The 14,350-nt window shown below is 44.1% G+C and overlaps 1 protein-coding gene across 2 annotated transcripts in view; it reads right to left on the minus strand.

Annotated features, from left to right (window-relative positions):
* USP43 (ubiquitin specific peptidase 43) overlaps positions 1-14,350 on the minus strand; it is a 61,991-nt gene that overhangs the window by 41,396 nt on the left and 6,245 nt on the right. For both annotated transcript variants that reach the window (XM_029212676.1, XM_029212675.1), the window contains exons 2-3: positions 8,895-9,026; positions 1,020-1,123 (exon numbers count right to left, since the gene is read on the minus strand). In XM_029212676.1, coding sequence (XP_029068509.1) covers positions 1,020-1,123; positions 8,895-9,026 — 236 coding nt within the window. The remainder of the gene's footprint in view (positions 1-1,019; positions 1,124-8,894; positions 9,027-14,350) is intronic.

Raw genomic sequence — 14,350 nt, forward strand, 5'->3', positions numbered from 1 at the left:
TCTGGGCGAACATATATGTAACCAGTGGCTTCCCCTCAATCTTGATCACTGAGCTCATTCCCACCTCGAAGCGGATGTCACTCTCATTGAATATGTTCCCACCCTTTTCAACCCTATTCATCCTGCAGAGCCCGTGGAGACGCATACCTCCTCCGAGAAGCCCCGGGGGTTAGTGCTTTCGCTACAACATTGTCATTCTTGAAAATATTCTGCCTTATGTGAATCTCTGAACTGTCATATATAAAAGCCCAAAGAGAACATATACTTTCTGAAGTCAGAGTCTATATAATTATATATCTTTTATATCCTCCATTATGCTGGAAATAATGTGTGAAACTTGGCTCTCTGGCAATAAAGAACAAACCAGAAAGATCTCATCCACTTCTCAATGATGGCCTGCTGGGGAGATCCTGGCCTCCACATTCATACTCTGGAGAACCATGCTTGCATCACCTCTCCTTCAAGGGGGGGATGGAAGGCCCAGGAGACAGCAAGAAAGAAAAGAAATACTGAGGGGGCTTCCCTGGTGGCACAGTGGTTAAGAATCCACCTGCCAATGCAGGGGACACGGGTTCAAGCGACGGTCCGGGAAGATCCCACATGCCGTGGAGCAACTAAGCCCGTGCATCACAACTACTGAGCCTGCGCTCTAGAGCCTGCGAGCCACAACTACTGAAGCCCGCGTGCCTAGAGCCCGTGCTCCGCAACAAGAGAAGCCGCCGCAATGAGAAGCCCACGCACCGCAATGAAGAGTCGCCCCCACTCACCGCAACTAGAGAAAAGCCCGTGCGCAGCAACGGAGACCCAACGCAGCCAAAAATAAAATAAAAAACACAAAAAAATGAAATACTGAGGGTCAGAGACAGTAGAAGTTAGTGGTTAATTGGGATTTATAATGGGAGAGAGAAGGGTGTTTATGGTTTCTGTTGTTTTGTAATCTCGGGCAAAGGGAGGTTAGTTACCAGCATAGGAGTTTGCTGAGCCCTTAAGGACAGATTCTAAACACACCCCATTCTTACCTGTACTGTGCTTGAAAGTGGCTTTGCACAAAGCTTTGGCCTAGAGGAAGCTGAGCTGATGGCGACAGGAGGTCCTCGGAGGTCTTCCTGGCTTCAGGCTGAAGCTGCAAAGAAATGAGGAGAGGAAGCAAGATCAGATGTGCCTCTCATCACTCCACTGCGTTCAGACCAGCGAACCTACACCTCCTCCTGGGTCCTCAGCACCATTCTATGGACCTAAACCTGCAGAACCGGGACCTTCCATGTTGTCTTACCGTAATCCGCCTCTCCTTCAATCCCTGGACCTCCCCAATTCCAAGAGAGACAGAGACAGAGACAGACAGAGAGAGAGGAGAGAGACAGTGGGAGAGAGACTATGAGAGTGTGTGTGTGTGCGTGTGTGCGCTGAAAGAGCATGAACCTTGGTGGAGAACCCTGTTCTTTACCTCCATCTTTCTAGGGCCCCTGTGTCTAGATGCCTTCTGTACATTTCACTTGGATGAGCTGCCATCACTTCAAATACATCCACACCAAATCTGCCCATCTTCTACCTGCTAAGCTGTTTCTGTCCACATTTTCCAGGGAGCCAGTCTTCACACGAGCATTCTCTTTCTCAGACAGACCAGGTTTGCACCTTAGAATAATGGATGCATGAGCCTCCTCCCTCCACAATCTGTCCTATTGTATCCTTCTCTACATTCCCTTACGTATAAGTGTCCTGTTGCTGCTGTAACAAACGACCACAAACTAGTGGCTTGAAACAACAGAAACGTGTCCCCTCACAGGTCTCGAGACTATACATCCAAAATCAGCATCACGGAGCCGAAACCAAGGTGTCAGCAAGGCCGCACTCCCTCTGGAGGTTCTGGGGGAAAATACATTCCTTGTCTCTTCTACCTTCCGGTAGCTGCGGGAATTCCATGGCTTCTGGCCACATCACTCCCGTCTTTAAGGCCGGCAAAGAGCCAGGAGAAAGGACCACAGGGGAAGTGTTTGGGGAGAAATGTACTGATGTCTGAAATTTAATTTTAAATGCATCCAAAAAAAAAAAGATGAGAAAAAGATGGAGTGATGAGTGGACAGACGGATGGATAGGTAGATAAATACATGATAAAGCAATTTTAGTAAAATGTAAATTATAGAATCTAGGTGGTGGGTAGGAGATATTTGCTGTATAAGGAATTCAACTTTTCCATGTTTGAAATTTTTCATAATAAAATTTTGGTACAAATAAAAGTGACAAATACTAAGAAGAGTCAGTCCCACTATTTCATTAAACCCAATTTGACCAGAATACAGGATGTACAAAGGGGAGTAGAAAACAATGCTAGAGAGGGCATCTGGTACCATGTTGGATGGGGCCTTAAATGTCCTAAAGAAGATTCCTGGTTCAGTAAACAGCATAGTACCAGGGTTAAGGGTTAGACGCTGGAGTCAGACTGCTGGGGTTCAAATCCCTGCACTGGTACTTAGCTGGAGAGTTTCTCAACCTCAGATCCAGCTAAATCAATTACTTAAACTCTTTGTTCCATGGTTTTCCAATTTAATAAAGGGGTAATGAACGATAGTACCAATGTGCTAGGGATATTTTGAGATTAAAAGAGTAAATATATATAAAACACTTAGAATAGGGCCTGGCACACAGCAAGCACTGTATAAGTGTTTGCTGTTGTTACATGAAGGGGAGTGTCTAGTGGGTTTTGAACCTAAGCGGTGGCTACATGCACAGAGACACGCTATAACCTGACAGACATGGGCACGATGAAGGAGGGGGCGTCTGGAGTTAGGACACAAATTATGAGGCTCAAGGGTCCAGGTGCCAACAGGGTGAACTAGAGTAGGAGCCATGAAAATAAAAAGGAGGTAGGAGCTCAATCAAGACACCCTGTGCGCACAGCTCATAACTGAGCACCTGATGGGGAAGGAAATGGAGACAGAGGGAGGGATACACAGGGCCAGCTCCAAGCTTCCAGTCTGATGCCTGGAGAACCACTTTCCATTAACAGAAGAGGGAAAGGCAAAAGGAGAAGTGGGTCAGGGGAGGAGGGGAGGGCAAGCCAAGTTCGAGGCAGAGACACCTACAGCAGGTAAATGAAGGGCTCGGAGGAGAGAGAGAACTTGGGTACAGAGCGGACACTGGCATCTGGGCCTGCTCAGGATTGACCCTTCTTCTTTGGGAGTAGCCTCAGTCCATGGGGAGGTGGGGGAGGCTCTTTCCTCGGGGGTCCTGTCCTCCCTTACCAAGAGACAGGCAGGCACATGACCCAAGCTAGACGGATGAGATGTTCCTGCCCTGCGTGTCAATCATGGGCAGAGTGACCCAAAGGCTGCAAACACCGACTCTAGCGGAAGTGTCCAGGCTGGAGGATTGAGCTGTTCCTGCCACTGAGACACCCTTACCCCAGAGCTGTCTGGTTCTTGATGGTTCCAAGCCTGGTCTTCAGCCTTACCTTCGATTCTGCACACTCCCCCTTAGCCTTCCAACTAATCCCCTTCTTGTTTGAGTCATCTGGTTGGCTGCCGTTCCTCGCAACCAAAGACCTCACAATGATCTGGGTTGCTTCTGCACCCAGATGATAAGGCAGCACGCGTTGAGGGAGGCTGTGGACGTGACCATCCAAGGATGGGTATGGAAAGTGAAAATCCCAGACAAGGCTGGGGTAAGAGGCAGCAGGGGGTCACTCACAAAGCATGGTCTATCAGGTGAGACCCGGCTGGCGCTGCCCTGCTAACCAAGTGACCCTAAAACCCTCCCTGAGCCTCACTCCACATCTAAAAGGAATAGGACTATTACATCCACCTCATGGAGCTGTCATTTGAACCAAAAAAGATGTGGGTATCCTGCCTGGCACATAGTAGGTGCTTAATAAATGTTAGCTTCCTGGTCCTCTCCCCACCCTCATCCCTTTCTTAATTCTGCAAGAGTGGAGTTTCCTGTATGATAAACTACCCAAAAGGTTGCTAGTGTCACAGTGTCTACAGGATAGTAAAAAGATGCCCTATTCACCAGACAAAAACATTTATCGTTGCATTAACAGAGAAGAAAGCGGTCCTTATGTTTTCTATTCTAGTTTCAAATAAATCGAACTACATGGCTTTCATATGTTTTGAAACAGAAATAACCTCAGAAAGAAAAATTGTTCAGAGTTACACAGGGGACAGTCCCTTTCCTTCTTGGAAACAGAAAATGAAGTTTGTGCCAAATAGTCCAATAGCTCTGCTCTTTCACCTTCAAGCGTTCACAGCCAGGCCTCCGCAGGCAGCCCGATTTTCTAAGAGTGAATTTCAGGAGAGGTTTTGACCCCAGACAGAGAAAAAGATCTTTTCTGGTTTCAATCAGATCAAATGAAGAGTGGGCCAAGCTCCTCTCTTCGACCAACAAGCACCCCTGGTCTTGCTGGGTTGTGGTGCCCTCCAGACACCCTTAGCCATTAAAGGAACAGAAAGCAGCCAGCGTGGCTGAGAACGATGAGCAAGGGGCAGAGGGGCCTGAAACCAGGTGGAGTGATTGGTGGGCCAGTCAGGTAGGGCCCCATCAGCCGCGTAGGAGTCTGGGTTCTGTTGTAAGTGCAATAGGAAGCCACCAGGGGAATTTAAGCAGGACAGTGATGTGATCTTATTTCCTTTCTGAAAAGATCACTCTGGCTGCAGCGTGGAGAACATATACATATAGTAGCGGGGCACACTGGAAATTGGAAGACCAATTAGGGCTGCTTTTATGTGGGTTTTGAAGTTGTTATGGATTATTGGCTTAAATAAACTCAAAGGCGTCTTAAAGAAAGGTTTGGGGGTGGTGAACTGTGGTTGGGAGCAAAGGCTCCAGAGCAGAGGTTCTCAATGGGGAAACGCTTTTCCCTCCCCCCACCAGGGGACATTTGGCCATGTCTGGAGACATTTTTGCTTATCAATCACAGTTAGGGGTACCACTGGCATCTGGCAGGTAGAGGGGCGCTACAAATGCTACAACGCACAGGACAACACCCCTCCCAGTAAAGAATTACCCAGCTCCAATGTCAAACGTGCTGAGGCTAAGAAGCCCTGTTCTAGAGTTGAATTTTCTAGATCTGGATCCTTGCTCTCCCACTGACTTGCTGTGTGACTTAGGGCAAGTTACTTAACCTCTCTGTGCTCTTCCTCATCCTTAAGTCCAAAGCCTTTTCCCGCCACAGAGGCACAAAAGAGGAAGACTGAAAGGTAATTGGGAAGGCTGTTTATCCCTCCTACTTTCCAGGTAGGAAGCACTGCCTGGCACAGGACAAAAAGCTTGTTGTTGGTGGTTTTTTTTTTTTTTTTTTTTTTTGGCCATGCCACACGGCTTACGGGATCTCAGTTCCCTGACCAGGGATTGAACCCGGGCCATGGCAGTGAAAGACTGGAATGCTAACCACTAGGCCACCAGGAAACTCCCAAGATTTCTCTAGATGCAGCCAGAAGGAAGAGGCACCCGGGTCTCCTCCCTCCCTCTGGTGGGAAACAGAAGGCACAAGAAACTCAGGATAAGGAAAGGGATCCAGCACACTGGCTTTGAAATAGACAGACTCAGGTTTGATTCTCTTTCCACAGGTAGAAGTTGAAGGACCTTGGACAATTTAACCTAAATTTCCATTAACTGTAATATATGAATTAACCTTATTATGAGTTACTTATTATTATCCTTATTATGAGTTATCAAATATTAAAGCATGATAACTACTTAATTTATTCAACCATTCAGGGGTTTATTGAGTGTCTCCTATGCGTCAGTGAAATAAGTCATGAAAAGCATCATATGAAATGTCTGGCATGTAACACACTTCAATAAACAGTATCTCTCTCTCTCTTTTTTTTTTTTTTTTTTTTTTTTTTTTTTTGCGGTACGCCGGCCTCTCACTGTTGTGGCCTCTCCCGTTGCGGAGCACAGGCTCCGGACGCGCAGGCTCAGTGGCCATGGCTCACGGGCCCAGCCGCTCCGTGGCATGTGGGATCTTCCCGGACCGGGGCACGAACCCGTGTCCCCTGCATCAGCAGGCGGACTCTCAACCACTGCGCCACCAGGGAAGCCCCATCTCTCTCTTTTTAATACATCATTCTGATTTCAAAATGTGTTCATGCTAAGATTATGGAATACAGTGTAGTGGCACGTTTGTCATCTCAGCATTCCTTTCCAACGTGCCCCAGCTCTACAGAAACCTTCCTTACCCATGTGATTTGGGTGGAGTTCGCCCCACAGGCATGGGACCCATGTGCCCAATCAGAATATTCCATCCTGCTGGCCACCTGCCCAGGAGTGGACATGTGAGCCACGCTAAGACAATCAGACTCTTGCCTGGGCTTTTTCTGGAATCCCAAGTGAAAAAGGCTCTGTGAGCATTGCAGGGGCCCCTCCTGCCACTAGATGGGCAGAGTCAGTCTGAGAATGAAGAGAAAGACAAGAGATAAGGAGACCTTGGATCCAGCCTTACCTGAAGCTGGATCAACCCTTGGACTCACAAGTTCTAAAAGACAATAAATGCCCTCTCCTTAAGTTGGACCAAGTTGCAACTAAAAGGGTCTGAATTAGATAAACAGAAAATCATTGTACGTATAAGAAAAATCACCCACAATCCCACAACCCAGAGAAACCACCATAACCTTTACGTGTCTGGTCCTCCCAGGTTCTGTTTGGTGAAGTTTTTGCTTTGTTTCGTTTGTGTGTTTTGGGGGTGAATGGAGTGGTTCTTTATATTTTTCTATCTTTTTGGCATGCGGGATCTTAGTTTCCCAACCAGGGATCGAACCTGTGCCCCTTGCGGTGGAAGGTGAAGTCTTAACCACTGGACCACCAGGGAAGTCCTGAGATGGTTCTTTTTAAGATAAGGAAACAGGCTTTCAAGCCAGACCTCGCTTGGATTTGAATCCTGACTCTACCTCTTCTTAAGCTGTGCTGCTTCAGGAAGGTTACACAGCCTCTCTGATTCTTGGTTTACCCATATATAAAATGGGGATAATAACTCTAACAACACCCCGCAAATGATAGTAGCTACTCATACTGCGTGTAACATTCCAAGATGTGCTCTGAGGAGTACAGAACACTGTACAATCATTATCTTCCCTGTTCCATGCATTTGGCAACCTGCTGTCTCAGACATGAGTACTCTTTCTGCAGCTCTGTCAAGCTCTTAGCTTCTACATTATATTGTTGTTTAAAAGAGGTCTATTCTTTATTCAAGACATATATGGTTATGCCCTCCTTTTCTTAAAGTTGCCGCTTGTCATTTTTAAAAGGGAAAGAAACAAAGACAACAGCTGGCTGTGTGGACAAGTTAAGAAAAAAAAATGACTCAGCTTCTTGAGCCATTTTATCTTTAAAGAAACATCGTATGTATTCAAGGAGTGCAACATGACGATTTGATACACATCTACGTGGTGAAATGATTACTTCAGTCAAGCCAATCAACATATCCATCTCCTCATGTAGTTACCTTTTATTATGTGTGGTGAGAGGGCCTGAAATCTACTCCCTTAGCAAATTTCCAGCACTCAGTATGGTATTATTAACTACAGTCATCACGCTGCACATTACGTATCTCAATTCATTCATCCTACAAACTGTGACTGCCATTCAATCTCCCCCCCATTTATTTATTCTTTTATTTTTAAAATTTATTTTATTGAATATAGTTGATTTACAATGTTGTTAATTTCTGCTGTACAGCAAAGTGGTTCAGTTATACATATATGTCCATTCTTTTTCATATTCCTTTCCATTATGATTTTTCTCAGGATATATAGTTCCCTGTGCTATACAGTAGGACCTTGCTGTTTATCCATCCTGTATAAACGAGTTTGCATCTGCTAATCCCAAACACCCAATACTTCCCTCCCCCAACCCTCTCCCCCTTGGCAACCACAAGTCTGTTCTCTATGTCTGGGAGTCTGTTTCTGTTTCGTAGATAGGTCCGTTTGTGTCACATTTTTCCATTCAATCTTTATTACTCTAGAATAATGGTCTCTGAGCAGATAATGTAAGGATGGGAAGGTAACGGGTGAAAGATTGAAACACTTCCAAAGGGCTTTTTAATTGATTCACGAGGGGGATGGGAATAAAATGTCCAGAATTAAAACAAGCAAACGGAAAAAAAAAACAAGTACAGCAGTTCTTGTAGCTGCATCTGGATCAGTTCTGAGACACATAAAAATGAGACTGATTAATTACCAAAGGTTGTGGAACATTTTTTAAATTATAGCAGATTATTCATGGATATTGTTGTAATAATTCTGCTCACTCATGGAATCATAACTTCACTCGTTTTTACTTTCTTAAGAGAGAGATAAAAGGATAGGAATAGAGTAGAACCCATCACTGATCTTTATTTAGCAAAGCCCATTGAGAACACAGCTGGTTTATCAACTAGCAGTGGCTACGACGAATGATCGTAGGGCTTTCTTACTCCCAAAGGTTTGAGGTTTCATCCAAATCTGGGACCGCTGTGTGCACACATGTCAAGATCATCCATCCTGTGTCTTGAAAAAAAAGATTGGGAATCGCTTGCTCTGTAGGATAAGTAACTGAAAAAGCAAGGGTGGAGTTAAAATGGAAGCATCTAAAAATAATAAGCTATGGCACCCATGGCCTCAGATGACCAAACTTTTTTGACAAAAAGGAGATTTTTTTTTTCAAACTTTAAACCAAACAGAAACCCTATTCACCATGTCACTGGGATTAAAGAGGATGAGGAACTGCAATGGGAGGAAACGTCTGGTCTAAAACAAAAGGGGCAAAGAGGAAGAAGCAGGGAACGGTACTGTGTGAACAGCAGCCAGAATACGCAAAAATCTACGGATCTGAATTTCAAGATTGAGTTCTGAAGAGCTGAGTAAATGCGCAAGGGGGAAAAAGAAAATCAAACACCACGTGTTGTTTCGAGGGCGACTGACCTTGTCGGACCCCAGCCCCCGGGCCGCGCCCTCCAAGTCCTCATGCACACGATCCAGCAACCAGAGCAGGAACTCCAGGGCGTCGTGCTGGGAATTGCCTTGGAACTGAGAGCCATACTTGGAGACGGCATTCTAAAAGGAACAGAAGAATGTTTACATTAGCCAAGACATGGCAGCAAACTAAGTGCCCATCAACGGACAACTGGAGACTTCCCCGGTGGCGCAGTGGTTAAGAATCCGCCTGCCAATGCAGGGGACACGGGTTCAAGCCCTGGTCAGGGAATATCCCACATGCCGCGGAGCAACTAAGCCCGTGCGCCGCAACTACTGAGCCTGAGCTCTAGAGCCTGCGAGCCACAACTACTGAGCCCACGTGCCACAACTACTGAGACCACCTGCCACAACTACTGAAGCCCACACGCCTAGAGCCCATGCAGCAAGAGAAGCCACTGCAGTGAGAAGCCCGCGCTTTGAGGGGCAATTTGGCCCTTCAAACATCCAAATAAGGACCTGGAAGCACCAAGCCTACCCATGGTCGTGCTTCATCCTTGACCAGAATGACAAGTCAGAAACAACGTGGGGCGAGAAATGGTCTTTCCTGCTAAAGCCTGTCATTTGGGGGGCAGTGTCCCCAAATGCTGTGAGGGTTCTCTGTATAGGAGGAGGCATCGTTTTTTCCAGAAAGACTACCACTGTGTATCCTGTCCTTTGAAAACCCACAGGGTTGTCTGTTGAATATATGTATATATATATTTTTTTTCATTGAAGTATAGTTGATTTACAATGTTGTGTTAGTCTCAGGTGTACAGCATAGTGATTCAGTATTTTTGCAGATTCTATTCCATTATAGGTTGTTACAATATAATGGGTATAATCCCCTGTGCTATACAGTAAATCCTTGTTGCTTATCTATTTTATGTATGGTAGTTTGTATCTGTTAATCCCATACCCCTAATTTGTCCCTTTCCCCTTTGGTGACCACAAGTTTGTTTTCTATGTCTGTGAGTCTGTTTCCATTTTGTTTTGTTTCTTTTTTATTTTATTTTATTTTAATTTTTATTGAAGTATAGTTGATTTACAATGTTGTTAGTTTCTGCTGTACGGCAAAGTAAATCAGTTATACATATATCCACTCTTTTTTAGATTCTTTTGAGTAGAGTTCCCTGTGCTATATGTTTCTGTTTGAATATAGATTCATTTGTATTATTTTTTAGATTCCACATGTAAGTGATATCATATAGTATTTGTCTTTGACTTACTTCACTAAGCATAATATTCTCCAGGTCCATCCACGTTGCTGCAAATGGCAGTATTTCATTCTTTTTTATGGCTGAGAAATGTTCCATTGGATGTTTATACCACATCTTCTTAATCCAATTGTTTTTTTTTTTAATGATTAAGATTTTTTTTTAAGATTTAATTTTATTTATTTTTGGCTGTGTTGGGTCTTTGTTGCTGCGTGCGGGCTTTCTCTGGTTGCAGCGAGCGGGGTTACTCTTTGTTGTGGTGCGTGGGCTTCTCATTGTGGTGGCTTCTCTTGTTGTGGAGCAAAGGCTCTAGGCATGTGGACTTCAGTAGTTGCAGCAAGTGGTCTCAGTAGTTGTGGCTCGCGGGCTCTAGAGCACAGGCTCAGTAGTTGTGGCACACGGGCTTAGTTGCTCCGCGGCATGTGGGATCTTCCCTGACCAGGGCTCGAACCCGTGTCCCCTGCATTGGTAGGCGGATTCTTAACCACTGCGCCACCAGGGAAGTCCCCAATTGTCCGTTGATGGGCACTTAGTTTGCTTCCATGTCTTGACTAACGTAAATAGTGCTGCTATGAACATTGGGGTGCATGTATCTTCAAACTAGTGTTTTCATTTTTTTCTAGAAATATACCCAGGAGTGGGATTGCTGGATCACATGGTAGAATGTTTTGATAGAGGTGATCATCTCTCCTCCCTGAAGCTCTGGTCCTTGGATTGCTGAGGGGCATGCTCACCTGGCCCCCCACCCACACCCTCAGTCTATTTCCACGCTGTCTCTCTCTGTTCACCCCAAAGGTGGACAGCTTCTTGTCCTTCTCTCTCCACGGTGGTTTCCTTCATTCCCACGGCGTCAACTCTCCTCTTTGAGAATGACCACATGGCCCAGTGAAGTGGGCTTCCTTAAATACCACGCATGTGGTTCCTTCACTGCCTCTTCCTAAAATGAATGAAACTTGAGAAGTGCAAACATCTCCTTCTGTGGTTAGATCACAAAATGTTTGGGCCAGTCCTTAATCCCTTTAATAAATACCTATTTGTTGAGTGCCTACTAGGGGCCAGGCACTAGTCTAGGGCCTGGGGCTACAACACAAGAAACATGATTCCCTGTCTTCGTGGCACTCACATTCCTGCGTCCTTCACACTGTCCTGTTAGACGAGGTGACAGCTTTGTCATTTTCTGGGTAAATGCATGTCCCGGCTTTCAAAAAGTTTATTTCAAAGGGTAATATATGCACCTACTTAAAAAAAAATAATTCAAAATATAAAAAGAACAGTAACGAAAAGTCTTCCCAGGCCTGGGTGCCCCTCCCTTCCCCAGAGGGAGGACACTTGGAACATTTTCTTACGTAGCATCCTTCCAGGGTCTTTTTTGTGCAAGCACAAGCATCTGAATGTAAGCAAACCCCCTTTTCTGTGTGAGTGCACAGGGCAGGCCTTGTCCCCTGTAGGTCTGTCCTCTGTTCATGCCCACCCAAGGTAGCTGTGTGAGCAAAGCTGTGAACCCAGCAGATCTCACCAAGGCCAATCTAATCAAAGGCCCTGGGCTTTTTTTCTTTTCCTTTTTTTTCATCTTTCCTTGAGACTTAAAGGAAACTTTAGGATGAGCCGAAGCGAAATTCAAGATTTAATTAACTGAAATGCTGGTTCTGAGTCTTTATTTGAAACACACTAGCTTGGGTGCACTGGAGGGTCTAGGCTTCTCTGCACTTTGACCCCCAAGCAGGGCTGCCCAATTAGCAAATAAAATGAACCTTGAATAAGCAGTAAATAATGGTAACGTTTGTGGTATAAGTATGTCCCAGGCAATATTGGGAATATATTTCTACTAACAAGTTATTGTTTATCTGAAATTCAAATGGAGCTGGGCATCATGTATTTTACCTGGCAACCCTACCTCTCAGCCTCCCTCAAACCTACATCCTTAGTACCAACATTCCAGCCCCTCCAGCTTGAAATCTCTAAAATCAGCTCTTTCTCTTAGCGTCAGGGTCCTCTTGCAGGTTCCATCTCACACCCACATCAATCAAGCATTCTGAGTCTGCCTTCCCAACTGTTTCCATCCCACCCCTTCACCAGAGTCCCATTCCCACCGCTGAGTCCTAACTCCCGCTGATCCAGACTGCAATGCCTACCTCGAGGGGAGCCCGGCCCCCAGCACCTCCCCCTGACCACCCACTGCCTGCAGGACAGGACAGACCCTTCTTCCCACAGCCCAGCTGGTAATGTCATGTCCCCACCCAAACCCTTCCCGACTCGATGACTCACCACCTAATAATCCAGATTCCTCCAGTCTGGCCCCATCCATCACTCACCACTCCATCTCATGTTTCAAAGCTCCAGGTAAATGAGCCACTCGGGTGCCCCAAACATACTTTCCCACTTCTATGGGCTATACCTTTACTTATTCTTTCTTCCATGTGAGATCCATTCCTCTCCTGCTAATCAGGCTAACCCTTTAAGACTGACACTCTTGTCTTCTTAGCCTGGCCATAAAGCCACACAACCTTTCCAGAAAGAATTTGACAACTTCAAGAAGACAGACAAGATAAGGCCTTAATAATGTCCCTCTTTATAAACATAGTGATTCCACTTTAAGAGGTTTAGCCTAAGGAAATGAGAGATCCAAGCAAAGATATCTCAAAGTTATCTGGGGAGAACTTACTGCACAACTTATACCAGATGGCCTTAAAAATTATGCTTGAGGAAATACTAATGAGAAAAGAAGATAAATAATCCTGTCTTAAAAAAAAAAACAGCAAAAATGTATATTTGAGATTTTAAAAATATATTTATAGATAGAAAGGTAAAAGACCAGAAAATGTATGGCAAAATATTAACAAATGGTTATAGAAAGATGGGACCACAGGTAATTTTCTTTTTCATTTTAACTTGTACATTGCGAATTTTTTTAACAGTGAACACTATTCTTTATTGGTCTTTTCCCAATTATAACAGTATCTGTCAGGTATTTTACAGAGTTTTTTAAGATAACTTTACCTATTGATTCTACAGAAAACATTCCCATAGAAAGTCTATTGAAATGTAACTAGAACTGCATGAAAGCTAAATCCTTGGGATTTAACTTGGGAGAGATGAATGGCAATATTTGGTATTTCTACCCTGCAATATGGCATAGCTCTATCCGTGTGTGTGTGTGTGTGTGTGTGTGTGTGCGTGTGTGTGTGTGTGTTTCTTCCTCTCACCACTGATAATTTATAACATATTTGTTTTAAGAAGTATTCCTACTTATTTCATACATTGGGTTGTTTTTAGGTATGAAATCTCATTTTTATATGTTTCTAAATGGGTCTTGCTTTTGACTGTCTATGTTGTACCTGAACCCATTAGCGACAGCAATCATTCTAAAATACGGATTTCTAGGACGATTTAGTAATTTTCCTTCTGTTCAATATATTTCTTTTTCCATTTCCACTTCATGTCTTACTGGTTTCGTCCAGAACTTCCAAAACATACAAGTGATGAAGGCATCCTTGTTTTTAAAAAGCAATGCCTCCGCCGTATCGCTTGAGGCATACTGTATGCCTAAAATTGTTAGTCTAAAATTGATCCTCAAGCACGTGAGCTACGATAAATTCCAGATGGCTGAAATCCTTAATATAGCCATAGAAAAACTAGAAGTACATAACATAGAATGTTTATCAAAAGTATGAGATAAATAAATCTAAAACTTTCCGTAGGGAGGAGGAGAGAGTTGGGAGAAAATATGTGCAGCAAATATGACTAGAGTTAAGGAACTTACAGAAACAAGAAAAAAGAACATTAAGACCGAGGCAGAACGGATAGACACACCACATGAGCAGACAATTCCAAGAGCAGTCTTACAACTAGTAAAAAAAAAAAGCATAGAAAAATCCAACACCTCACTCCTAATCAAAACAACAAATGTAAAAACAAGATGCTATTTCTTTTTGTTCAATAAATTAATAAGAGAGAATAACCAATACTTAGGAAAATATGCATTGCTGATATATCTACAACTTGATATAATCATTTGGAAAGAAATTTGTCAATGTGGGTACTGAAAATAATCAAGCCCAACAAAATTGAACTAAAAACTAAAAAACAATAAATACTTAAAATTGGGATGGTGATTATACAGGTACATACATGTCAAAACTCATCAGATTCTACACTTCAAATTTTTACTCAGCCCTGAGAAGAGAAATTCTGCCCCTTGCAACAATGTGG

Source organism: Monodon monoceros, unplaced genomic scaffold (genome assembly GCF_005190385.1).
Source record: "Monodon monoceros isolate NGI ecotype Baffin Bay Population unplaced genomic scaffold, NGI_Narwhal_1 Super_Scaffold_9, whole genome shotgun sequence".
Lineage (NCBI taxonomy): Eukaryota > Metazoa > Chordata > Mammalia > Artiodactyla > Monodontidae > Monodon > Monodon monoceros.